At 36.5% G+C, this 27997-nt stretch overlaps 1 protein-coding gene across 4 annotated transcripts in view; it reads right to left on the bottom strand.

The window, feature by feature from the left end:
- Positions 1-27997, bottom strand: part of PHF14 (PHD finger protein 14) — a 168092-nt gene that overhangs the window by 30851 nt on the left and 109244 nt on the right. The window contains exons 17-19 of one of the 4 annotated variants that reach the window (XM_063324914.1): positions 25451-25568; positions 4239-4352; positions 2480-2562 (exon numbers count right to left, since the gene is read on the bottom strand). In XM_063324914.1, the coding sequence (XP_063180984.1) occupies positions 2491-2562; positions 4239-4352; positions 25451-25568 (304 nt within the window). In that variant the 3' untranslated portion in view covers positions 2480-2490. Of the gene's footprint in view, positions 1-2479; positions 2563-4238; positions 4353-21075; positions 21285-25450; positions 25569-27997 lie in introns of those variants that run through there. The other 3 variants (XM_063324913.1, XM_063324916.1, XM_063324915.1) reach the window with 3 other exon arrangements.

Here is a 27997-nt window from a genome sequence, read left to right as displayed (position 1 = left end):
ATGGCAGATGACTTAAGTGTGGGACACATCTTTTCCTATAAAACAAAACACTATACCTCAGCTGTGCATTACTAATGGAAAAAAGTCTGTGCTCTACCCAGATAAACTGCAAGCACTGAATGTCTAATAGTTCAGAGACAGATTAATGAAAACCTATCTTAATCTTTCTTTAGTTGAGAATCACAACGCTTTACACAGCTTTTATAGCTTTAATACACCACTCCGAAAGCATCACAGATATATAAGCTATTCATGTTCATATGCTACCATCACACCATTAATATTTTACCCTAAAATGCTCCAGAACGCATATACATGCTTTTTTCCAGGGGAAAGTAGGGGGTTGATTGGTTGGTTGTTCAATTCAGTTTTTTCATCCAGGAGCGAGAATGGCACAGCATTTCATCCGTATCTGTACTGCTTTGGCAATGCAGCCATTCAGAAAGAACAGCTCTGTTAGCCTCTAGGCTTACACTATTAAAACATGATTAATTGATTTCCACAGGACTGGCGAAGGAAATTAATACACATAACTCATGTATTTCTATTTTACTTCTAATTAAAGAAGAGGATATGCCTCTTACGAGCCTCAGGTTTAAGGGAACTGTTAAAACTAGTCTCTTCTTACTTAGATAACTGGCACCACCACTCCCCGTACATTAAAGTGCTGCTTATAAGAAATGGTATCGAGATACAGCCCACCCGTCCTGCTCTTCAGCCACTATATGAAAAAAGGAAAGCAAAATCACTTTAACAACAAACCTTTGCCTTCTTCAACATCACTGTATATGCCTCTGAAGAACTATGTAAACACATTTACTAAATGTACTGCAACTGCCAGATGCACAATGAAAGTGCCCACAAAAAAACAGAGTAAGGGTCATGAAATCTAATTCATCAGCCTTTCAATTTTATCAAACGATTACAGTGTTATTCAAACAGGTGTATCTGTACATTTAAAACATTTTAAAAGTTCTGAGTCTTAGGTAATCAACACGTCCAGAGAATTTTCTTTCATCAGTTCATGGTAAAGAATGTGTGATATCACACATATCATTCAATGTATTTACTCAAGCCATACTAACAATAGTGAAGGTTTGAATTTTGAAATGGTTGTGGGGACAAAATTCCTATTTTAAGCATTACTGTTGGAGGGAAACCACCAAAACAATATAATTTACTGTAACATTCTATGAAAAGCAGTGTTATTCTACAGTTTCCTAAGAAACTGCTAAGAAGGTCTAATGAAATGACACTGAAATTAGGACAGCACACACCTGTCCCCTTTCAATTCATCATTTTTTTCTTTTAATTCCACTTTTCAATTCCTATTCTTAAAAAAGACAATAAATATATACAATATTAACTCATCAATCACACAGGACATTTCCTTATTTTAGTATGGAAACTAATTAAATCATTCAAGCATTCAAATCGATAAAATTTAAATTTTATTGAGGATTGCATAGCTTTTGAAAACACAGAATAAGTTATCTTTCTAACGCTAAACACAATTTGGTTATTTTATAACCCAAAGTGTTTCTGCATCTGAAATGCACTGATGAATACACACGCTTTCCCGAATCCTTCACAGGTACACAAATTTCACAGGTATCTAAATCTAAACCCAACACGCTAATTATTTCTGCAGTGGCTTTTGTCATATGCGACGTAGCTGGACACTGTCCCGATCCCATGCAGAGTTAAATCTGATTTTAGAGCATGAAAAGAGGCTGGGAAGAAGGGAGGGAATAAGAGGAGCGGATGCCATGCTGCCTTCATGTTAAGTAGAAATCAAAATTCAACCATCATTTCTACTAGGAGGAACAACTGGACAAGCAAAACAAAGCCTCATCTGAGTGATCAAATGACATTCCAGAAAGTTAAAACTAATGACACAAATAGCCAAGTGTTAGATTCAGACTGGCCTATCTAAGAGGAAAACAAATTGTAAGCAGGAAAAAACTATGGTTTATACAAATTAACGCGGTCACTCATGGGATTTTCCTCACTTTTCACCTACTAGAAATTGTTCTTTCCTCACATTTGCAAGTCCAAGACTCTTTTTGAACATCACTTTCCAGATCTTTCTCAATTCTCCTCCACCTTCCTGAAATCCTTAGTCTGTTAGCCATTTTACCTTCTTTAAAATTTTCTCCTATTTCTCTTTTCCGTGGCAGCATTTAAGCTTTTCTGTAACAATTGCCTTCTCACCAATACTGATGGGTTGAACATGAGACATAAATTATTATATAAATAATGCATCAGTTAGCAGCTGTAGTTAATTCCAAATATTAACTCATTAAGCAGATACTGAAAGAAGATAAAGGCTTGATGTACCAGGAGACTTCAAATAACATAAGAAATAATAAGGCATTAGTTGAAGTAAAGCTCTGCAAACACTGTTTTTTGTTTTGTTTTGCAAAAGACCTGCTTTTAGGGTGTAACTCACAAACGTTTGTTTACCGTGCTGACTTACCCATGCGTAACTTAGATGGGTTGTTTCACGGTGGGTTCTGAATTTGGAAATTCAGGATACTGGTGCTCCCCTCTCAAGGTTCCCTGCAAATCCAACCACAAAACTCCTTCTGACTCACCTCTCTCTGTTTTTATATAAACTGCAGTAAATATGATTGAAGAAAGTCTGTTTCCCTTATAAAATACATATAATACTTTATGACCCCACATTGAGTGAAACAGCTTCATCATAAACTATTACTGAGGTATTTCTTAAAATCCAAAGGGTGTATTTCCATCTTTCAATTCTCTGAAGTTTCCTCTCCCCCAGAGTTTAGCTGGTTTTGTTCCACAAAGCCAAAAACTGTATACCCATCTTCCTCTCGGTTGCCTTTTACTAACTAACCACGTTTCATTCCTCTTTCTGCAGCACTTATCCTCTATTTTTATTTTTAAGTATCACCTGTGATCTCAATATTTCTCCAGTGAACTAAAATAATCTGGCAAAGCCGAGACTTCAGAGGTGGAACCCATGGCCCTCCATAGACTAGAGGTCCCTTTGCTACTGAAGAATACATACAAAAGTATTGCTAAAAGCTCACATTACTCCATCCTCAGGACTGCTTAGATGTGAGAACCTGGCTTTCTATCTTAGAATATGTGGTGATACTCCAAAATAAGTGAAGTACCTATTTGGTCTTAATCCAGAAAACACTCTTAAGAATTCTTCTGGCCCTGTACTGCGGACTTCCCTCTTCTTCAGACAAAGTGACAAGACTATCAGAGGAAAGGAGAAATTCAAGAAGGTATTTGATAATTATCTAAAGGCTGCACTAAGAACTAATAAATTGCACTGTATTTCCTATGGCTAGTATCGCATACTCTACTGGGAAGATTATAGTCAAAAGAAATCTGAGAAAAAAGCAGGAAATACTAGTCTTTATATTAGCTGGTACTTGCAATATCTTTAATAATAACATCTAAACTGTTTGAGGAAGCCAAGGTTAATAACGTTAAGGCTACTCCAAATAAAGGACTTCCTTCTCGCAGGAAGGGTTAACTTAAGGATAATAATGGTTCTCTGAAAGGATGACTGCCACCATAAAACCAAATTCTGAGTCTGAATTCTGCAGACAACCTCTCCTCCAGGTATGGCGTACTGTGACAAGTATGCGTTGCAGGGACAGAATAAAACCCAAGTCATTGGCTACTTTATGGAACTACCTTACAAGCCAGTACCTTTTCTTGTAACGACAGGGACTATGGACTTCTGATCATACTACATCATTAGCACCTCGTATCATTTTTTGGAAAACAAAGGCACAAAAAAAAGACACAATATTAGCGGGGGTCTTTCCTTTGCACAAGCCAGCAGTTAGCCGTATTTAAATTTAATGAAGGATGACAAAAGCTTTACATCTACCTATATACCTATGTACAGATTCTACTTCTGACTCTTTAGTGTCATAAAGTTTAATTAGCCAGAATCTAGTGGGACTCCTGTTACTGCCACGGCATGGAAGACAGGAACAAGAAAAAATACTTCCCCAATCACTGATAATAAGCAACAGTATCAAAAAGGCAGCAGATGGAATGTACTTGGCATATAGGTACTGAGATTTAACCTCGTCTTTCATGTTGTTGGTATGGGAGGATAAGATTGAGCTTTAGCTTTAAAAAGTCTCTGCTATGAGTAAAACAACACTAAGCATGAAAAACAGAGGCAAACGTGTATCCCCCAACAGTTAAACTTGGAAAAGAATAGACACAGAATGTCCTACCTCTTCTGGACGTTTCTGTGCCACCGATACAAGCTCTTCAGAGCTACTTCTTGAGGTAGAGGGTACCACGTTACCTGGGGCCTCTGAGACCACCTCATTTGACGGCTCGGAGTCCTGAGGGCAACAGAGACAAATAGACCCCTCAGCAGCGTGTTGACGTGGCACGCCAAGAAAACGAGACTTTTTAGAGGAACTGCGCTCTAAGCACAGACAGAGAAATTAAAAATACTTGAGGTCTAAAACTCTACTCTTTTTACTCTGGGCAACTTCTTTTACTCCAGAGGCAAAAACATGCATCACATATTTTCTCTTAAAACAGTAATATTTTCATCACAAAAGCATTATCAGAATTATTAAATAGCTATATAGCATTTCAGAATTGCAAAGTTCTGAATAAGCATGCTTGTTTCGCCCATACCTACCCCTGCTCCTGAACTGCAAGGGAGGGAACATTACATTTCATCCCCTTATTTAAGATGAAGGTTTCTGCAAAACAGCTGGGACCATGCTAGAACAACCCCCCACAAATGTATTTTACCAATCGCTGCAAACCAATATAGCACACAACCTGTTAAAGTTAGAAAAGTTAGTAGACTTGTCTATTAGTAACTTTAACACTACAGTAAAATAAATAAAATAAGTAGTTTACATTCTGTTTTCTAAAGTACCTTTGCAATGCAACATGACTAGAACAGTCAAAACAAAAACCACTGTAATACCTTCACTGCTTCACACAGTGTTTTTGATAACTGCATAGACTGAGATATTTTACTACTGAGAAAAAAATCCATTAATCGGTACTATCTCTACTATCCTTGTAATACTCATTACAGAAGATATTCTAGATGTCATCAGTTAGCACTCAGGATATGTGCTTTTGATATATCACTTTCTCTATACAGTCATTAATTGCAGGGAAATCAGGATTATACTTCTGGAAACTGCAAGCTGCAAAGCTCATTATTAAGTTTTTCAACATAACAACCTCTAAAAAAGTAAATCAAAATTTCATAATGATAATACTTTGCATTTGCAGTTTAGCCCAATGTGTGTTTGGCTGTTGGAAGGGTAAAAGTGAAGGCTGTGGTCTAACAACCATTAATGAATCACACGGAGAATCACAGGCAAGACCAGATATTGTAAAAGAATTAATACATGGAGGGTGTTTCTGGTGGCTAGAAAGTTGGAAAAATCTCTTTGGACCTGGAGGGGGAACACTCTAACACCCCTATTTCATACACCTTTGCAGGTGAATCCCTTTAAAATAGCTTCTGAGATTAAACATTTCAAATAAAGCATTTTATGCCTTTCTCGTTGCACCACCTCCCTGTGACTTAGAAAAAGGATATTCTGGCCCATTCTGTGTCTTACCACCTTAAGTTTAGGGTTTGGTATGAGGAAGACATTTTAGGAAAAATGAGCTTTCAGCAAAGAATAAAGAATGCCATCAATTAAAATGTTAACAATGACATCCAACTGCCATTGCACCGAACTGTTTTACGGGCATAAGCACTGGGTCTGTGGAACAAAAGGAAAAATGAGACACCTTGGTAGAGCTACCATCCCAAATAATTCCATGACAGGGAAAATAACACGTTATTTTTCATCTTTCTCAGTTCCTCACAAGAATATCGACACCACGGCTAAACACAGTGAACTATAAGGAGAAACGTCTCTAGCATTCTGATAATAAAAGCCCGATTTTCCTCTACCAACTGTACAAAAGCCCCATGCTCTGCATGCCGTCAAAATAAATTTTGCATCATGTTCATCCAGTCAGCCTGCTGTTTTCCCGAGCAGATCTGGACCTGCCCAGGCAAATGTCCTCTCTCTCTCTCAAAGGCTGCCTCAGTTTGGTTCCCAGTAAACTATGATGATGAGATTATCTCTTCTTGTTGACCCAATTAGCCACGAACTGGCTCCGAGTACTGAACAGGACTGTTTTGCTTTCTCCTTGAGAACCGGGAAGTTAAATCATCGCCATGCAATTTATCAGCTCAATATGTTTCCAGAAGCCCTTCTGTGCTACTTACAAAAACAAAAGTAACAACCACATCTGCTGGGAGAAAATTATGTATTTGTCTGAATTCTTTGGTTCAGTGATTTCTCTCTCCTTGAATTGTGCCTGTCTTTTGTGTCTGAACAAACTTCTATTATGTTGCTATTACCTGTGGCCAGATAATGATAGCAACATTTTTTTTTGTTTCTATGATTTTTGAAAGTAATAAACAATTATTTTCAAAAATGGCCTGAACAACTGCAGTTTGGTAAACATACATTCCTATTCCGTTCCTCTTGCCTCAACAGGACCAGCATGTCATGGATTCTCTTCCAAGTCTCGAATATCTTCTTTCCAAGCAGCTTGGCCATCCTTCTCAATAGTTTTCTTAAGAACTAGCTAATATAACACTTCCACTTTTAAGGAGATGGATGGAAATCAAATTTACTTTATTATTCAGAAACTGAAGGCAGAAAATGCATCTCCCCTTCCAATTACACGGGCTTTATTATTTCTTTTCACACTGCCGTAAGTTCTCGGGAAAACTGTATAGAACCTGAACACATGTAAGAAAGGCTATCTGTGTTGCACTGAACTAGTCTGGCAGCATGTGAAGCACAGCTTTCAGAAATAAAAGTATTCAGTAAGGAGAATGAGATCCTTTCAGGTAAGGCACAACAATAAAAATGCTGCAAGGTGCAAGTGAGAACTTTCACAAAGCTGCTTCTCAGTGTGTTATGAATTCATGGCCAAATGAGCAATAGTTCTGGTAACAAATCCTGGTCCCTTGACTTCTTGCTGTACTCAGCAAATAAAACAACCTGAAAAAGCATTATCATTGTTTACTTTTGTAAAGAAAAGCAAGAAATCTATATCTCTGACCTAAACCAACATTTTTATTGAAGAAGCCTTAAAAGGAAAAATGTATTTCAAAAATAATTAAAACTAGTTTCCTATTGTTCCTCATTATTATGTAAATCATAACACCCGGGACTGACTTTGCAAAAAGTCACTTCTTTCTTTTTTCAATGCCTCCCATGATGAAAACCATGTCAATGGCACTTCTCATTGATCTGCAAGCCTCAAGCGTAGCACTGATGGACATGACAGTTCATGGACATGTAACCTACACAGTAAGTAATTTGGTACACATCTTTTCTAGTGCTTAAGCCTTCCCCCATTTCATTAAAATACTATTATATTTTCCAACCTACATATGAAAGCTCACATATCTGCATTTTCAAGTTGGACAGAACAAGACATAGCTTTCTAATGGATCACAATATTTAATTATAGTATTTAATAAAGTATGGGGGAAAACCACTAAGGGGTACTTCTAGTTTGCTGAAAATACAGAAATTCTTTATCAAGTATAACTAGATCATAAACAAATAAATTCAGAATGCTCAGTAATTACATTTCTCCTGCACAATGCCAATTTTGCTCAACACTCGCTCCTCAGAACATGATCCTTTCTTGGACCTACAAAACCTTGAAGAGGAAACATGAAACGTGCTGACATTCTACTGTGTTTATTCAGGAAAGACAGCCCTGCTTTGAACTATGTCTCTGTTCATATGACCTACACATTCACACAGTTTAAGATACCATAACTGCATTGGCTCGAATCAATCACAGTTCTGCAAAAAAAATAGTATTTGAATTACATGTTGACACAAATATATAACAAAGCAGATATTCTAGTCCTGGAATGGAACTTGCTTGCTTGTCTTGGCAGCAGACACAAAAGTGCAGCTGGTTAAATTCTGAGTCTTGGACAGTCAGCATGTTTTATTTTTATTTTTTTAAAATTCAGGTCAGCAGAGATCAAAGGTGACAATGACTGTCAGGGGATGAGAAATCAAAGATGCACGGTGCATCCAACTGCAGCACCTCCCTCAAAGCATTCCGTTCTTTTCTCCCCTCCATCCCATGTGGCATATTTGCTATTTGCATCTACCGCAATAGAAGCAAACATTGTTCTTTTAGTTTTGTCCTTTGCTGTGCAGAAGTATCACTGATACAGTACACTGAAAAATCAATAGCGCATACAGAACAGATGTGGATTTCATTTGTGAGCTATATCGAAGTGACAGATTTCAGAAGAAAATATTTACATTTTATGCTATGCTGATGTTGTGGCTTAATTTGAGGACTTGATTATTTTTACTTTTTGTCATTTAAAAACCAGACCATTAAATACAAGATCAATACACGTACACAAATATGTATTGTGTATGTAAATATGATACAGATATACATATAGAGACATGGATATTCATAGGGAATGCTATGGTAACAAAATACTGTAACCGTTTAACAATCCATGTTACTGTCAGCAGAGATGTTGACTCATATGAAATAGAAACTCTACACAGCTTCTGATTTTGAAGAAAATGGAGAACTGATGTATATATATATTAAAATTATGCATAAAATACTTTGCTAGCAAGCGTGAGAAGTTGCATTTGAAACAAAATGATGGAAAAAGAGTGTCTTACAATGGTATTTATACTAGCCAAGCATCCACTATTTTTTCTGCCATTGTTACTTTAAACCCAAACAAAAGTAAAAAGAATGAAAACAAATCAACGCACGAACCCACAAACCCTTTATGGATGATTTCAAGCTGACAGGTTTGAATACATTATGTTAACTCTGCATCAGTTTTCATATATCATCCTTTACCTTGGTCCAGTTGAAAATTACACAAGTCATAAATTAGCTTTAAATAAGTTTTGAATCAGCCTGGAACTAGTTTTCAAATTAAAGAGCCGTCAGTATATTACATGGTACTGTCATTTTATTACCCCAATCAATTCTGCGTGGCCTGAGGTAGAAAGAAAATGGATGCTGTCTTCATTTGCAAAGGGTTTATCTCTCACGCCAGGCTCTGAAAACATGACTGCAGTAATGAATTGGAAGCCGAAGTTACTAACAAAGACTTTAACAGTAACAAAGTAGAAATATTTGTCCCCTTTTAGACTTACAAAAAGCAGGGGGGGGAAAGCCCTTTCTGAAACGTGAAGGCAGCTTCTTAAGGCTGAAGGACTATGGGAAGAAATTAGCACATTTTTATTGAAGTGCTGAAGTGCTTGTAGCCTCGCAGAGTATCATTTTTTGTGCTGAACAGGAAAAATCTTCCTGGGCCAGATGGAAGGTGCCTCTAGCCCAGACCGCAGAACATCCCTCCATCAGCTGACCGGCGGCTCCAACCCATCCCCACTCTCCTTACACCCCAGGGGAGTACTTGGACAGTATTCACAGCATCTTAGCCAGAATTCGGTAAAATCTAGTGAAGACGGGTTACCTGGAGTTCTCCACAGTTCACAGGTGGCCAAAGTAAACCCCCAGGAGAAATGCAGGGTTTATCTCAAACTACTTGTACGTGAGATCAATCACTTTTTGCCATTCTTTTTTACCCTGCGTTAGTTAATGAGGTAAGAATATGGGCTTTAAACTTCTGATTACAGTTGTAGAATTTCCCTTCCTCTCTCTATTCTGCCTTTGTCACTCTCCTCATGTGGATTTTATTTAACATCTGACAACCTCCTCTCTTCCTCTGCCCTCTCCAAAGATAGGAAATTTTGGTAATGTAGGGGTTGCAACCCCTAACGTACACGTGCTAACCTCCTGCACTGCCCGTCACAGAAGTAACGCCGTTGTTTTGTCCTTGGCTATTTCTTCTCTCTCTTGAGAAGGAGACGATGACTTCTATGTTTATAGACTGTTAACACAACAGGGTCTCATTCTCACTGACTCTGAAACTACCTCGGTTCAGGTAATAAACCTTAACCTAGCTCTAAAACCTCTCCCTTCTCTTAAAGACAGAAACAAAAGAAAAATCTCTGTTTTCCAAACATAGAAACTTAATTACATTCTTTAGCTTCACAGTCCTTTTGTTTCTTCCAACACACTGCGTAATATGAAGGAACTAATAAATTTACAAGAAGTTTCCAATAAATACCTGTCTGTTTCAATTTATTATCCCTCTATCTTTCAATAAACTACAGCACTGACAAAACAAGCTTGCATCTTTGAAATCTACCTGCATTTCCAGGTGTCAAAGGGTAAATTCCCACTTTTACAGTTATTTTAAAACAAGGTTGCTACTATTGCTAATATTTTAGTAGAAGTGTTTGAACAAAATATGAAAGGAAACAGGGTCACGCATTTTCTCTGGATACCTCCTTCAAAATAAAAAAAAAAAAAATAATGTTTTTCATATTTATTCTTCCAACTTTATCACATGCAAATCGAAACAGCGAACAGGAGAACATTTCACCATTTGAAGGTATTATCATTCACTGACCTCTGGAACCTGAATTATTCTCCCCTTTCTAACACACCTATTTTCTACATTTCCATTACTCAGTGTACTAATCCTACCTCTCTTTGGACTGAATTCTCCACCTCTCAAATCAAACTCTCCTAGATTATTGTATTTCTCTTTTACTTTCTCATCATTCATTATTTCCCAACGTTCAAAAGCCGTTCTTTTAGCTACCCTTTCAATAGCTGCTTTTTCTGACCCCAGAATTCTCTGAATTGTATTCAAAATCAACTCTTAAAACACTGTAATTAATAAAACCTCATTAAAATATCAAAACTGGAATTAAACTTCAATATATAGATTCACCACACTAATCTCATCTCATATGTGTAATGCAAAGGAATACACCTTTCCTGTCACTGTCATGGATAAAAGCCATTGATCACAGGCACGTTGATCAGAGTATGGCTCAAACGACTGGCAAAAATTTCTGCATGAACATGAACATCATCACCAGAAATTTTTAGAATTTCTTCAATAAAGGGAAAAAAGCCAGTATCTACCCTTTTTGTGCTAAATCTCCCATGTCTTGCGTAATTTGGAAATTATCTGGTGCACCAGAGCAACAGATTTTATATGAATATCCTTTTGCAGGATATTAATATACAGGCGAGACTGCTATACTATGCCATTATCACCGCATATAAGAGTAACTCAATACTTTTCGCTTTTTTTTGGCCACAGCGCTTTCTTTATGTACATTGTTCTGCTATTTTTTATTATGAATTAGGTCACAGGCATATACTATACCCAGAAAGTTATTTTTGTCCTAATTTTATATTGTACGAAATGTTGTAAGTTTTTTTTTATGGAGTTCTAAAAGGTCTTTTAAGACAATACACACATAATTTATTACTGTTGGATCAGCATATTTCATCTTGCCTGTGCCCATTTTGTACAGCTCTGATCTCTCCAAACCCTTTTTCCCCTTGTCTAAAAAAAACCCCAAAAAACCCACCAAACTAAAGTTGCAAAACAAATTCTTAAGCCCATCACAAGCATCTTCAGCCACTGTAAGTGTGGTGCTTACCGTGTTGCTGTATGTATGTTGCATACAACCGCAACTGTTGACTTCAACTTATTTACAGAATGATACGGGCACTTTACATGTAACATTTAAAACAAGATTTTCTAAACAACAAATGCACAAAGCCACCTGCTATTACTTGTGGAAGGCAGCGCTGCAGCTACAATTGCTCCATTAGTAAAGCTACATTTGGGTTTGCATTTTTCTGTTTCCTTAAGCCACGTTTTTTTCCTTCAGAAATGATGAGGGACGGACCACAGCGATCCATTCATATCGTCTCTCTAACAGAGAAACAGTTTTACTCCATCTGTATTTCTTTTCAAATCACATTTAAATTGCCCCAAACTTTCCACGCTCTTGGACTGCTGAGGCAGTAACAACTTGGGAGGAAGGCACAGCAGCAAACTCACTTCCACCTCTCAGGGTCAAACCGCACATTCCCACAATTTATGGTCAAAGTAGTTTGCTTCACTCCACTCCAGCAGCTTGGGAGGAAGCACACACAAAATTTGCTCACAATACTTGGCTGCTACTTAACTTGAACTAGAAGATTGAGCACTCGAGAAGATCTCTGCTCCAAAAAGCAGCTGCTTTATTCTCACAAAAATAGAATGTAGCTCAGAAAAGGCTTTCTTTCAAGCACACAATCTTCAGATATTATGCATCAGCATGCGGAGCGTGTCTGTCAGATGTCGGAACAAAGCTTTAAATTGTACCATCTAACTTAATTCTCAAGACAGGGTCAGCACATTCATAGGGTTGGTTTTTTTCTCCCCTTTGAGAAGTCCTTTAAGTAATATTTATTTAGCTTCTTACATCTTCATCAGCGCTGATTCTTGCTTTTCAACTCCTTGAAGTCCAGATTTTCCCAACATAATGCAAAACAGAGTGATATTAAACTGTGTGATCACCAAAAGCATCACAAAATCGTCAAAGGCTACTTATTAAATCAAGACTGGTTTTCATCTGTTCCCACTTCCAGATTTTTTTCCAGTAACAAGATAAAGAAAGGGATTACACAGTACATTATTTTTTGCAGTCTAAATTTACTACGCAAGTTTTATAGCTCCCTAAACTTTCCTTATATGGCACCCACTTATCTGCATGTGCTTCATGTGTTTTCTATAATGCTCCGCCCTGCTCTGGGGGAAGGCTCTCTGTGTGCCCTCCGCGTCCTTCTCTCCATTTTTGCTCTGTTTGTTAATTCACCCCATTCTCCCCTATAAGGGTTTCTGTGCCTTTCTCCAAGTACAGTTTTCTCATTGTTACGAATGTGTGCGTGTGCTCACGTTTCCCCTTCTCCGCCAAGGGCGCTTCTTGCAGTCCCATTATTTTTCCCCCGCCCTGCTTTTCTCTCTCTCCCTCTCTTCCCCTCCCAGTCTCTCTTCTTTAAAAAGTACCATCACTTATTTTTCAACTGACAAAGCAGAAAAATGAAACATTAATTCAAAGCCATAAAAATATTTTTAAAGAATGAATCTACCTATAGAAAAGCTTTCTATAAAAATGCTTCTTATACCCTCCTTTTCGGCCCTCTCTGGCACCTGAATGTGCCAAATTAAATAATCTCTTAGACACCCTTTAAGAAGCTTCAAACAAATGTTACGAACCCTATTTTGTGGGCCCCTGACTTAATTCATTCACGCTAGTCACTAGAGTAATTAAAGAAAATTTCCATATAACTTTATACTACTAAATAGAGGTACATACTCCTGTTAATATAAAGTAGCCAGCTAAAACACAAGGAAATTTTATTCTGTCAAACTGAGCTACGCTGACAACGGGCTGTTTACTAAAAAGGGAAGCAACTGCCCAGTTGACACAGTTTAAGATGTGACATTAATCAGCCATCTTTTGCTGAGCCCACAGGAACTGAAAGGTCACAACTAGTGCTGCTGCTTGTAAGCATCCTCAGAAAGCCTGGAAATTCCTCATTCTTCCCTAATTAAGAACGCTGTAAATGCTATATGGAATAATGAGGCTAAATTCACTCGAAATGTGAACTTTACTGCCTTTCTTTAGGAGGCATGAATATTTTCCCTGGTTTGGGTTATTGTTGGGTTGTGGTTTTGTGTTTTTTTTTAAATTACATCTACGAGACAAAATTCCTTTTTATGTTTCTCATCTGTAGTAGAAAACACACACCAAGTCCCTTACTCTTAAATATAGTTGCTTAATGACATTGTAGAGCAGATTCTTTCAGCTAATAACATATGCATACAGTGCTTATACAAACATACAAATGAAAAAATTTGATACCCTAGCCGTATATATCCCTATATTAATTTTTAGGCTTTTGACCTTGAGATGACTGATATGTGAATTCCACAAATTCTCTCATCAAAACAGGAATAACTCTTGTAGTCAATGAAGCTGAAGCACAAATATACCTTTCATACAGCAAACATAAGAGTGGTTTTAATAGTCACTTCATACCAGTAACGACTGTGGTGTGACAGAAACAGTTCTGCAGACCAAAGCTATACATGTTTCAGAGATACGAGCAGTTTGGTCACTGCCCATGATCCGACATAAAACATCCTCGGCTTTTGTGTCCCTTGATGGGAACCTGCTTTGCAGACTCTTGAGACCTCTCCATAATGTGAACCAAAGCATAGCAACTGGTGGCAACTGGGTGATTCCTTTCAAAAATGCATTTCTGATCTTAACCAAAATGCTAGGACAAATACACACTACGGTACCTCAGATCACGGCCTATGAAAGTGAGCATATCGGAATGTAGAACCATTTGAGCTAATCAATAGGAAATGTTCAAAATAACAGGGTATTTTAAACACCAGCTTTATTCAGAATTCAGTAGTGTTACCCTGGACAATCAACAGTTCCTTTCCTCCTCTGGAGAATTCACTGGACTGAAAGCTCTCTGGGGTCTAACAATTCCTCCTCCCCCCTTCTTTTTTTATTTTCCCCCCAATGAAATTAAAAAAAGAAGAGTGAGACAGGCACACGCAATGCCTTACTTTTAGAAAACGGTTTGATCGCTGCCCTAAATTAACTGGTGAATACATTCAACCATCAGAGGGAAGATCTTGGTTCACCTCCATCTTCCTCTTCTTATGAGGGTTCAAAATTGTATTTCCCAAGGGACTGCTTAAGCCTTTATCCTTTAGGCCTTTATGCTTAAGCCTACTATTCTTCAGCTGAAGCTTTGCATGGAAGAATAAGTCACTGGGTAAAATGATTCATTGTGTATTAACCAGGGTACCTGAGAAAGGGTACAAATTGTCTTCTGAATATTTCACTATTTCATATGAAGGATGTTTCAGGCTCTGCCTACACTGTACCCAGAAAGCACATAAACAACAATCAGTCTATATGTCATTCCAGTGAGAGACTTAACAGATTAAGAAACCACATCTCCCATATCTCAAACTTTTTGTATTTTCTCATAGTTACATTTTAAATACAAGATTCTTGAAGCTATCTCTACATGAACACAGACCTCTTATAATAGCCTTCAAAAAGTTCCTTACCACCAGCAATTAAAAAAAAAAAGTATTTATAATATCATTTTGTTCTGAAGTTCCTCTGCCTGCAGCAATACTTTCAAGCTACAACAAGCAGTGAAGATATTAGGCATTAGAAGAAAACAGTAGGACAAACTTCATATTCATTTAATAAACAATATATTTCCAAATATTAATACATAATATGTATCTTTATTTATTGCACAGGCTGGGTTACACATTTAATATTCATTATGTCAATGACTGTATCAATCTGCCACCGCCCTTCTATTTCCAAAAATAAATACGTGATGTGATTAACCTACTCTAAGTACACTTGCGTGTACCTTCCATAAATACTGAGTTATCTTGCTATTTCCTTTTTTGACACTTTTTTCCTTTGGCTATTTATACCACATCTAAAAGGATACCATCTGCCCTTCTGTCTTCATGAGATTAGTAGCTAGAAGAAATCTTGATATCTACAGATTCCAAGGTTTTCCGTATGTGAAGTCTTTTGGTACTGTCTGACGCAGCTGAAATACACGTAAGACTTTTCAAACATGCCCAAAGGTGTTTCAAACCACTGAACCAGATAATAATTTTCAACCGTTACCAAAGACACATTTACAGAAAAAAATCTAAGATAAACTTAATTGCCACCAGAATTTAACAATGCACTATACATTTTAAAGGTTTTGTAAAAATCTTTTCAAAAGCCATCTTAAAATTCCACATAGTATTTGTGCTTTTTCTTGGTAGAGCTGATTGTAATGCTCTTACAGTTATATTCCCACACAAACTATTTGCTGAGCCAATTTTAAGAAGAGGGAACTTTTCTGCTACAGAATGCTAAAATCCAAGTGACGAGACACTCCTTTGCACGGAAAGTGGCTGACGCAGCACAAATCGGCAATGCCCAGCTGTCTTCTGCAAAATGTGATTAAATGTGGCTGGCACTAAGAGAATCTCTATTTGAGAATGGTGACTAAACCTCACTGCCACTATCTAACGCCACGACGAAAAGCAAATCTTGACTCTGCTAAAATTCATTACTTGCTTAGCGCTTCATAAAATGGCACTTTTTAGGTTTCTTCCCCCCCTCTCCTGGTTCACTATTAGATTTTGCCCAGGCAGTATTAGTAATTTCTACTGATGAGTGACACGTTACTTAGAGCGACATATATGGCTGTATTTCTTTGAAAGACTTTAAAATACAATCAACCTTGAGACTAAACATGAGCAGGTAATTAGGCAACCACGATAATGTGTTCAGATCTTACCCAGAGAATAACAATTAAAGATCTAATCCCTCTTCCGTTACATAGAATATGATTACAGGTGATGTGCTAAGATAATTTGCAGGGTAATAAAGTCAGACTAGTGAGGAATTAAGATACATAATTCTTTAATTACGTACCTTCTAGTTCTATATAAAACATAAGGTAAGAAACATATTTCTAGGTAAAGAAATTTATCTCAGGAATTTGGTAAAAACAGAACACTACTTTGCAAAATTAGAGTGGAATGGGATGCTACCAGACTCCAGATATACCTTTGCATCTCTCAGGATTCCCTTTGCACAGTACACGCCTTTTTGCTCTTTTCCGTTGAGTCTTAATTTCTTCATGAATATTCAAATTAGAAAAGATTACGCACAATGGATATGGTCTTTGATACTGCCCTCCTGGCAGCTTGTATCATCTAAACCAAGAATTTCATCGAGGCTCAAAAGGTTAAAAAATTCAGAAGTCAGGTACAAACTTTTCATTCACACTTTTTTCAGACGCTTTCAAAATCAACATCTGTTCTACTAATTAAGTAAATAACAATCTAAATTTCCAATCGGGCTGTTAATAGGAAGCAGCAATGGTCAATTACAGTTTATTGGTAAATTTGTTTATGGTTCCACTGCCAGCATGAAGCCCCTAATTATCGATAGTCAAAAGGCTCATTATTTTAGGAACTCTGGAAGTAGGAAGACAACTGGATTGATGAAGTAGATGTGAATGTGTATCAGCGCTGTAAACGATGATGGTTTGGCAGCTACAGTTTGGTGACTTTCACATGCTTATACCTTCCTTTTGTGACTTCACTTAAAACAGACTGTAAAACTGAGAAAACCTGACTTTAAACCCCTATCCCCGTGTCTTTTACATTTCAGCATAGTATCTTCCATATATAAAATTCATTGTCACGATGCTGCTCGACATTGTAAATATCTAGAAACTGATTTTCAAAAGAGAAAAAGAGAAAGCCTCCCGTTCTTTACGGAGCGAGCATTCCCCCTGTCCTTCCTAGACACCCCTCCTCTGCCAGCCTTCTCTCATCCTTTGAGAGTACGCGTAGCTGCACACCAAAGAGGAGGTATAAAATCCTCCTGTTGCGGGGTGCTGCTCAGGGCTGAAAAAGTGCTCTCGTTTTTTTTTATTCTCTCACGCTGCATTAGCATAAAACCAGGTTTAGCTGCTTTACTTCAAAGACGACGCTAACAGCTTTTTTGGATTTTTCCCAATTGCAGAGAGGTCCCAGCCGAGATTCCTTGCCACTCAGCACAACAGTAGCGGGCGGTGTAGGCTGTAAATTCATTCTGTCATGGCTTAGGAAGTTAAGTTATAATTCAGTAGAAGAGCTATTTCCCAGATAAACCGTAATCGTAAGCAGACTTTGTTAGAAGCATAACCTAAAGAAGGCAAGGAGTAGCAGTGGCATTTCTAACAGCTGCCCATGAAGAGATTTTGCTTCCTTAACTACTACCTTAGAGTAGTTAATAGTTATTCTATCTAACCCACATCTAAACTAGAGGTTTAGACATTTAAATACAAGATGGTGTATATTCAGATTAGGTGCATTAAATGTATACTCACTATGCCGTGTTTATGATTTAAATTTCGATTATTTTTATTATTTTTTTTTTATTTTTAGATTTTTTCTCAAGTCTAGCACTTTATTAATTAGACATGGGTGTGTACTTTAACCAAAGCGATAATTAATGACCCAGCTTGTTCATAATTTCACCCATCTCTGTTTGTTTCTCCTTCAGTAACATATTTTTAGGCGCAAAAAAGCAAAGCTGTCAAGACAACTTATGAAAAGCAGGACTACCTCAGTAATAATGTGATTTGTGAGATGCTCACAAAGCCTCTTAAAAAATAATTGGCTTCCTTTTAAAGGTAGTATAAGGTGTGTGTGTCTGATGACATCAGAATGAATCACTCTTTTCAGTCGTATTTGAAACATTTTTTGCTCCTGCTCTTGTCACAAGATATTCAGCATTGTGGAAGGCATTAAATGGTACTACTGCTCTCCCATTAAGAAAAAGGACTTGTAACTGTGCAAAGTTTCAGCTTTGGAAAAAATTCTGCATTGTTGGGTTGTTTATGAAACAGAGTGAATGAAGTTAAGCAGCGAGTAATTTCTTCAGTCTCCTGGCTAAGAAAAACTATGGGGAAGAAGAAAATGTATCTTGGCAACTGAACTATTTTGGGGCCAAGTACCACGAAAATGTGGCTATTCTGAAAAAAAAACCAAACTTACTTAAAACTGCTGTGCATTGTTTAAATCTTAATTTTCTGAGAATATACCACTGGGAAAACAGACTCTTATCAGGCTTGTTATAACTGCTGGGTTTTGACAACATTTAATGCAAGAAAAAATTATGTACTTCACTTTACACTCCTAATTGGTACTTGATTTTTTTAAACATTTCAGTTAATACTCTTTGATCTATCCCAGCGTTATCCTTCAAAATCAGAAATCTGGTTTTGCATTTGGAACAACAATGCCTCATTAAGAAAAAGATCCCTGTATTCCTGTTTCTTTAAACTCGTGGCTGGTATTAGATGTACTACAATCTGTGTAACCGGCCCAAAAGAGACTTGTTTAGACAGGGTTATGGGAAAGACAATGTTGTACTGTATTTTCCATTTTTCACTATACTTTTTTGATACAGTTAAGCTGCACCTAAGAAGAAGAACAAGCACTAGAAGTCCATGATGAGGATCTGGCAGTCAGTTCATGGGGTACTGGAAATGGCAGAATTGATTTTGATGTGGAAAAGAATTAAGGTATTTAAAATAAGCATCTATTCCAGAAATATTTTACAGTGCTTAACGTTTTTTTTCATTAAAGCCTAAGCTTCCCACCTACACTACGGGAATCTTCTTCTGCCAACTAAGAGTATCTGATCATTTGGATTAATTCAGGGATTTAATACCAACTAGCTTTATGCTGAGCTTATCCGCTATTCATAAATCAAGTCCCATCTTAAGTTAATTTCAAGGCTGATTATTTTTGGAACATTTTATGGTATAAATTATTCATTACATAGATGTATTATACCTGTTTGCCAGAAAATAACAGAGACTGTGCCAACTCATATTTAAAATATGATACCTGGGGAGCAAATATTAAAATACAATTGGCAATATTTCAGCCAACTGATAAGGATTACCGTACACTGCAATTTCACTCTTTTTTTTTTTTTCTTTTTTTTTTTACTATCTTGATAGTGAAATTCATTTCCGTGTCAAAGTTTGGCATTACTGAATTCTTAAAACAGGGCATAAGTGGTGTAAGGATTTGCGTTAAATCTTCACAGCCTTACAGATTTGGATAATTTTCTCTTGTTTAATTTTAAGAAAATCATTCCAGTGCCAATGTTCGACTGCTCCTCATGAACCTAAGAAGACAACAATGATTTCAGAATAACCACAGGTTTCCTAGTTGATGTAAATATATAAAAATCTTTTTTTCCACGTCACACGAGAAACCAAAGTCATAATCTGATTTATGTTGCATTATTCAACTCTCTTTAAGCAACTTTGAAACATATGAAAACACAGAAATGTTTAACTCCTCTATTGTCCTTGATGACCATGTAAAAAAATACATCATCATACCCGCATCTGGTAAAAGTGAAAGCAGATTCTACCTTTGCAGATGCGGTCACTGAATTACACCATACAATTTGTTATTCTGTAAACCGCTTTGAAATACTGCTAACTGAAGGCTGAAAAATGTTGCATAAAAATTGAACTTTTTTCCATTCTATTATGTTCTGCTCGTATCAGCAAGCAGATTTATTATCAGTATTCTTTTATCATTTTTCAGCTGCGATGCCATTTGCCGTGGTGGCAGTGCGTTTGCTTGTATGTTGTGTCCTCAAAAGAGGGTGCTCTGATGCAACAGTCTCTCTGATGTAAGCTGACTAAATTAGGGTCAAAATTTCTTTACAATTGCCGTCACCCTTTGTCAGAATATGCAACTGAAACGGGTTTGAATTAATACAAAAGACCTTGAAGGATTTTTTTGGTTTAATTTTGGACGATGTATTTTAAATGTAACTACTTCAACTCACATTCTATTGAATGATAAAATATACCATATATAAAACACATTTAAGACACGATTAAGCATGCATATATACTACCACCATGTGCCAACCTTATATATTATATTCAAATAGGGTTTCCTTGTATACATAAAATGTTACAGATACATTGAAAATATGTTGTTCCAAACGCTTAGTGAATGCCCAGATAAAGTCTGTCCATGCAACGCCGATTCAATCATCTTCTGTGTGTACTCAAGCAAGGAGAATCCCACCTAAACTATAACCCTTGCTAATCTAAAGTAACTGTCTCGGCTCCCTCCTGCACTCACTGGACAGGAAAAGGCAGCTCCAGAAAACAATTCACCCAAATCTAAGGAAAATGTCTAAAATAAGGGAGCAGTGTCGACATTTCGCAATACAGAAGCCAAGACGCAGGGAGAGTAAGAATTAAAATTGCTATTAAATTAGTTACTCAATTTGCAATAGTCCAGACCACATCATTATGGAGACTGAGGGCTTTCAAAACATAGCTTACACTATCACCCACTGCAGCTCTGAGAATTCAGCATTATCCACGTTGGACCAAGGGATCCAAGCTGGGGAACAGTAAACAAGGAGAAAAAAAAATTACGAAATATTTGAAAATTTTAATTTGTCTAGCATGCACAGAAGCTCTGAAATGAGACAAAGATAAAATACAATTTTCTGGTCACTACTCAACTACTCCAAACTTAAGGTCAAGCTTCTTTCTTTTTCCTGTTCCTGAAATCATCACTTCAGTTTTCATGTCTTGCAGAACCTACAGGTAGTATATTCTTCTAACGCTCAACCCACATTAATCCCTTTCAATGACTCCTGACAGCTAAATCAGAGAAGGCAGGGGTCCTATAGAAAAAAAAAAAATATAAACATCACAGCATGAAGTAATTGAAGGCTGTAAATTCATATATAGCCACAAAAGGACTTTAAGCGCTGCATGCCACCTTAATTTTGGCATTTCCTAAATTTCGAGAGCTTGTCATCAGGATTTTTTAGTTCTGCGAGAAAATGCTCCCTGAGTTTGAGGAAAAGGAATAATGAAAAAGATTAAATTCCATAAACCATAATGAGATTGTCACCTGCACAACTCACGAGTAGATCAGAAACTTCTACGCCCCCCACAGGCCTTCTTAACCACCCGCTTTATATCTTACAAAATTCCACAGACTATAGGAATTAAATCTAATTGCCCTTTTTTTTCTTTTCTTCTGACCAAATTAAGAGATGTGAAATAAATCTTACTTTTTAACAATTATTTTTAATTTAAAAATATTCTTCCCAACATTATATCCAGTATTTTAATATGGCAGTGTCCAATTACATTTGCGTGTTCACTATGTGAAAGTGAGATATACCCAAATAAATGCTTCTACTTGGCTAATGAGTAAAATAATCCAGGATTGCTTTCCAACACAAAAGGTATAAAAAAAAAATATTACTTGCCAGGGTTGGCATGTCACGTATTTGTAGTTCCAGCAAATATTTCCTGAGGGGCTTAGATGAGAATTCTATGCATATATACTGACAATTTATTTCCACGGAAAAAATGCAATACAGTAAAAAGATGAAATAAAAGCAAACTAAACAGAAGTCAAGAGACAAGGCAGCTGATCTTGCAGCACTCAAATAATGACCTGACACGTACACTCTGCAGCATTTTGCAAAATAGATTGTACGCAAAGATGAGCAGATAGAAACCTAACCAGCGCGGTCATTGTAACCACCATGATATATGGTTAAACTCTTTGCTGCCTTGGTCCTTTGCGAAATTTTTAAATTGGAGGCGATACTTTAAACGGTACTTTTTAAATGGAAGGCAACAGAAAGGAGCCCACATCCAGTAATAAGGAGGCTTCATACACACATAATGACCAAATGGTCAGGCCACATTTATTCCTAATGAATATTACCACATCGTAATATTGAATGATTTTATTTATATTTTGTTTTGTTTTTATTAAATTCAACTATAATAAGATTCTGTATTCATTCTGAATATCACTATTTGAAACTATCAGCAAATTTATGATTTAGCATGCTGTTTGGCAATCCTGAAAGCGCACCGTAATCCTTTCGCAGGGTAGATGGATAACATTATAGAAATGGAGAGCTTATAGGTTTGCTTCAGCTTTCATGTGATGTAACAAAATCTACAATGTTTTTGAGATGAGAGAGCTTGTCAGACCTTAGTAGCGAGCATCACCCATTCCATAAAAGTGACAGCGAGTATTACCAGCAGAGAAGCTGTTGCCCTCATGCCCTACAGCAAAGTCACTGTCTGTCTATTATTTGACAGGCAGGGTAATATGGGAATATGTTACGCTGGTGGAAAAAACTGACACTATTGCTGGAGAGTCCTGTGACTAGTATGAGCAAAATGGAAGGAGCCTGTCCAACATTTGTGATAGATAACAATTTAAAGCATATGTTTACTACCGCTAAATTACATCTCCTGTACTGCTGACACCTGCAAGTGCTTAGCAAAATCTGAAAATAAAATCACATTATTCGTTGTCAGCTGTATGCAACTTTTCCTGAACGTCTAAAATTGAAATTCATAATTAGAAATAAAAACTAACTGAACCATTACATGCCACGCACTATAATCTCTCTCGTCAATGAAAGAGTGTAATTTACCTATCAATTGTTTTCAAGGCCCAAGACTGCTACAGAAGATATTGTTGGGGAATTTTAAAATGTGTACTATAACAGTGATTTAAATTGGATCAAAACAGATGAACAAAGTTGAAAGAATAAAAATTAAACAATAGCCTTCTTAGCCGAAGCTAGAAATTCAATCCTATTTTGCCCTATAATCCATACACGAAACTTCACTGTGACACACCAAGAATTGGATTTAGTGAGGGGCTGAGAGACTGAAATTGCTGGTAGCTGAGGCTTGCAATTCATCCACAGGTCAGGCAGAGTGCAGCAAACAATGCAACTTTCTCTACGGTTTTCCTCTTCTGAGCTCTAAGTACACATTTGAGAGACTATCCCCTCTAGTAATGGGTGGAAAAAGCCTTTATCATATTGGCTCCTCCTGGCTGTGAAAAGCTGGGCAAAATCGCGGATATATAATACACAATCCCAAAGCCATAGAGAATATTGAATTTGAGAGTGATTAAGTACATAAACTAAGCCCTAAACCTTTAAATAACATGTACGCAGTAAGGAAGGTCTGTAAGGAGTTTAACTCAACACGATGTTGTTTGAATGTGTTATGCAGTATAGAATATAACAAAAAAAAGCTACATCATTAAAAAAAACTTTTTAAAGCATAGAGAGCAATATAGTTTTTCAGAGAAATTTCTCTGCACACCCCTGTGGAAAAGCTACGAGAAAGTGACTAAACGAAACCACAAGGAGTCCCCATAAGACAATTTTTCGCTATCTTTCATATTCATTACATTTTCACTTGTATACAATTCAAATTGCCTGTGCTTGAAAGTGCAAAAGACTTTATTTAAATTTACACATTAAAAGCCTCTATGAATGAAAAGGAAAATTAGACCAAATAACAAGCATTTTTTTTTAAATTTGCAATGATCAGTAAGATAACTCAATATATATCATTATTCTAATGATAAACTTTGTTTACTCTTCAGAATATTGTACTTTTCAACACGCACCTTAAAACTAACACACGGCCTGCGCTAAGTGAAGTCAATCATACTTAATTTACATGAAAAAGTATTTTAAAAATTTCATCTGGTACACAGTGTGCTAACCTCCCGGAAAACACATTTAGAAATTACAAACCCGTTTTTGTTTACTCAGAAGAAGCCAAGAAAACAAGAGAGGGAAGATTTTAACTAACGTTATCAAGAACCCCTTTTAAGTTTAAGCAGGTGACAGAAATTCAATAACAACTTTAATTCACTCTTGGAAAGTCAACTGCGTGTAAGTGGTATTCAAGAAAGATTGCTCGATGTCCAAACTGCAGTGGACAGCTAATTTCCGATGTCTGTCTTCATATCTCCTTGCGGAAGAACAATTTGATTAACCCCCCAGGTGAAACTGAATACCATATTTTTCCAGTTGGAAAGGGACACCAGCAAGCCAAAAAATTCTCTCTCTCTCTGAACATTTTGTATATTCTATTCTTAAGAGTAACATCATGAAAGAGCTTAAGTATCCCAATATGCTAACAACATCTCTGCATAGCTCTGTCCCTGTGTATTCAAATACTGAGTTGCTTCCTTACAAGTTAAAAAATTCTGTGAAATACAAAGGAAGTGGCAGAATAGCCTGTAAAATTTTAAAGGCTTTTAGAATGCTCTGTTATTTTAACACTGAGGTATCAGGCGCATTTATAAATCCAGTTTTGAAAATCAATTGGAAAGTGTCTGTTCAGAGAATATGGTGATGACATAAAAGAATGCCAGTGCTAAAGAAGCTTCTGTGCAGACGAAGAATCAAAATCTTTATTTTTTGAAAAGTTGGTACTACAGAAGCACGCTGTTACTATCAATATTATTAGAGAGTTAATCCATGTGAAAAATTAAGTTCTAGTTCTAAAATGTTATATTTGATCAAGACATACCAATCAATATAAAGTATTAACAACCTTAATGTGATTTTCCAGTGGAAAAAACAGGTTTAGTAATTCAAATCATCTTCGTTTATTTAGAAAGACATGTATTTTCTATCTCCGTCCTTAGAGGTTTATATTCTGTACTATTCCTGAAATACTTTCACTTGTCAACTTGTTCCTAATCCTGATACAGTGCCCATACTCACTCCTTTCTCAGAGAGAACGTAATGTGAAGAGAAAGCATTTAACTGGGATAATAAAATTCTCAATTTTCTTTATTGATTAAGAATATTTCCATTTCGCATACATTCTGTTTTTTACCTGTTTTACAGAGAATCTGAAATCGTTATTTTATGACCTTCTACTGTTTTTCAGAGCAAACCTATGCACGGCATTTCAACAAAAACTTCGGACGCCAAGTAAGGCTGCTGAAACCAGAACATTTCCAACTATTTCACAGGATGAATTAACTTACTTTGGAGGATGTAGAGTCACATTCCTGACAAATCCATCCATAGCCAGTCTGTTTGGGAGACTTTTTCAAGGGAGGGTCTAGACAGCCAAAATGGTAGCAAAGCCTGCATTCATCACACCTGGAACAGAACAAAAAGAAATATATCTATACACATGTATCTAAATGGTACTTCTATACTATTTTAGATTGAGCTTCCCTGTGATTCTCAGCACAAGATTTCCTGATCTATTATCACGACACAGAAAATCCATTTTCTATACGGGCTATTTTCAGACACAATCACTTTAAGTAGGTTATGCCTAATTCGGAATATTCTGATGCAGACACTCATACATCACCTTTGTCATCATCTTATATAAATGATATTATTTCAGAAACTTGCAAATTAAGGAAAAAAAATGTATAACCCACCTAATTTTTTAGATACTTCAATGACATTCATTGACATTTATTTTTAGAAATTTGTGATTGTTTTAGACAGTGACAATATTGATTTTTCATAGTTTTTCATTTACACATCTACTCTTTCAAGGAAAACTGTGGATTGTTTGCTCACAAATTCAACAACTCAAGTATAATTTACAGCTACGAATTATATTTTTTACACTAGGACTATGTGGTTAATAAATAAAAACACAACTATTTTCTGATTCGTTTTGAATTTTCTGGAAAGGAGCATTAATTTAAAAGGATTTCACTGTGATCTTTCACTTATAAAAGTGCCCTACGTACACACAACTTTATGCTCTTTTTTAATAAACCTTTATTTAGGGTTTTGTACTATGTATAGTCCACATAAAAAGCTCAAAACATATAACAGAGCTATAGCTATTGTTCACCCATTCTTAATGTACCAGCATTGAAGTGTAACAAGTGCTCCACAAAAGGATTTTTAAATCAGTACAATAATATGCTCAAAACGAGAACCAGATTTCAAAAGCAAATAGAGATTTTCATATATCCTACTGAACTTGACTTTATTTGTGTATCCCCCTGTATTCTTTTGTGTGAAAAAGAAAGCTATTTTTTTCAGATTTACTTTGCAATATTCTCTTCATTAAATGTTGTTAAACTCCGAATTAAATCCAATATAAATTATCCAAAAATAGGAAATAGTGTAAACGTTTAAAAATAAAATTTTCTAAGAAATCCTCTATACTTTCTTTCTCTGCTTCCCTGGCCGCTCATTTTCTCCTCTACAAAACACGCAAACACAAAAATCACCAAAAATGGCAATAATAGCATGGCACAGGCATCATCAGATCAAAGACAGAGGGATATAATTTATCAACAGAACACACAGGGCACCACGGAAAGAGGATTCAACCCACCGAACATACTGCTGTACTAAGAGAAGAAAACGTTCACGTGACTTTTCTCCAGGGATTAGTCTCCAAATAAAAAGAAGTAGCCGTTTTCTGATTATGATTGCTTAACCTAAATAAATACTTTTTCCCATGCGGTCGAGGCTGTGCTCGCTAGGGAAGCCTTCTGTTTTTAGCAGTTACGTGTAAGACATGAGCACTGGTAAGGGTATGGCATGGACTGTCTTCTGCTAAGTAGAAATTAAAAGCAATAATCTACCTACCCACAGTACGAAACATTGGACTGACATGGTTTTGGTATATAATATTTAATACACCGTATTACAAACTATATCCTTAGGATTGTTCAGTAATAACTCATTCTAATTCCAGGACAAAGAAAACACTTAAAAAGTGAAACCTTTCTCAGTTTTCAAAGACAGAAGTGTTCTAATGTAGAAATATATTACTTACAATTAGGACTGTATGCAGTTTTATTTCTTGTGAAAGGCATATTAAAATAATAAAAGGTTGAGAGTGGAAGATGAGATAGGTTACACTCCTACATCCCAACAGCGTATGTGACCTTCAGCAAAAGATTAAGCCTCCTTTGAGCCTCAATGTTCTCATCTGTAAAGGAATATATTTTTACTAACCTATTTCTATATCTAGAATCTGACTCACGTAAGTGCTTGCATTTAAGCAGCGCTTATCAGAACTCCCTTCTTGTAAACTGTTTGGGATCCCCTAAGTAACACAAAATAAAACATCACGCTATTTCTAACTGATTTAGTGTATTTTCAGAGCTTAATCCTAAAATCCGCATCTGACTTCAAGCAGTATTAATTTAGATTTCTTTTTTCTGAAGTGATTGTCTATAAACACAAGTGTTTACACACTCAAAAGAGAATGTTTCCCCTTTAAAATTATGCTTTGCCATCTCTTCTTACGTCTTTTCCATTTTGTATCTAGAAGGTGGCATTTCCTGACTGCACCTTCAGCCAGGTTTCAGAAGTACGCTGAGGGAGTCAGCAAGGCTGGGCTGAAATAACCAGAACATTATGAAATTAAATACAGACCAGGAGGCACCATTCTAAAGCTGAATGTTTTTAATATTTATTGTCATTAATTTTTATCACCTCAAAGCTGTTTAGTTTGGCAGCAGAAAAATTGCATTTTCCTAGAATGAGTTAAAAATATCTATATGAAAGTTTTCAGATACTAATAGCTTCTATCTGCATCT

The sequence above is a fragment of the Chroicocephalus ridibundus genome, chromosome 2 (assembly GCF_963924245.1).
Source record: "Chroicocephalus ridibundus chromosome 2, bChrRid1.1, whole genome shotgun sequence".
NCBI classification, from domain to species: Eukaryota; Metazoa; Chordata; class Aves; order Charadriiformes; family Laridae; genus Chroicocephalus; species Chroicocephalus ridibundus.
This window is presented reverse-complemented; position numbering and strand designations above follow the sequence as displayed.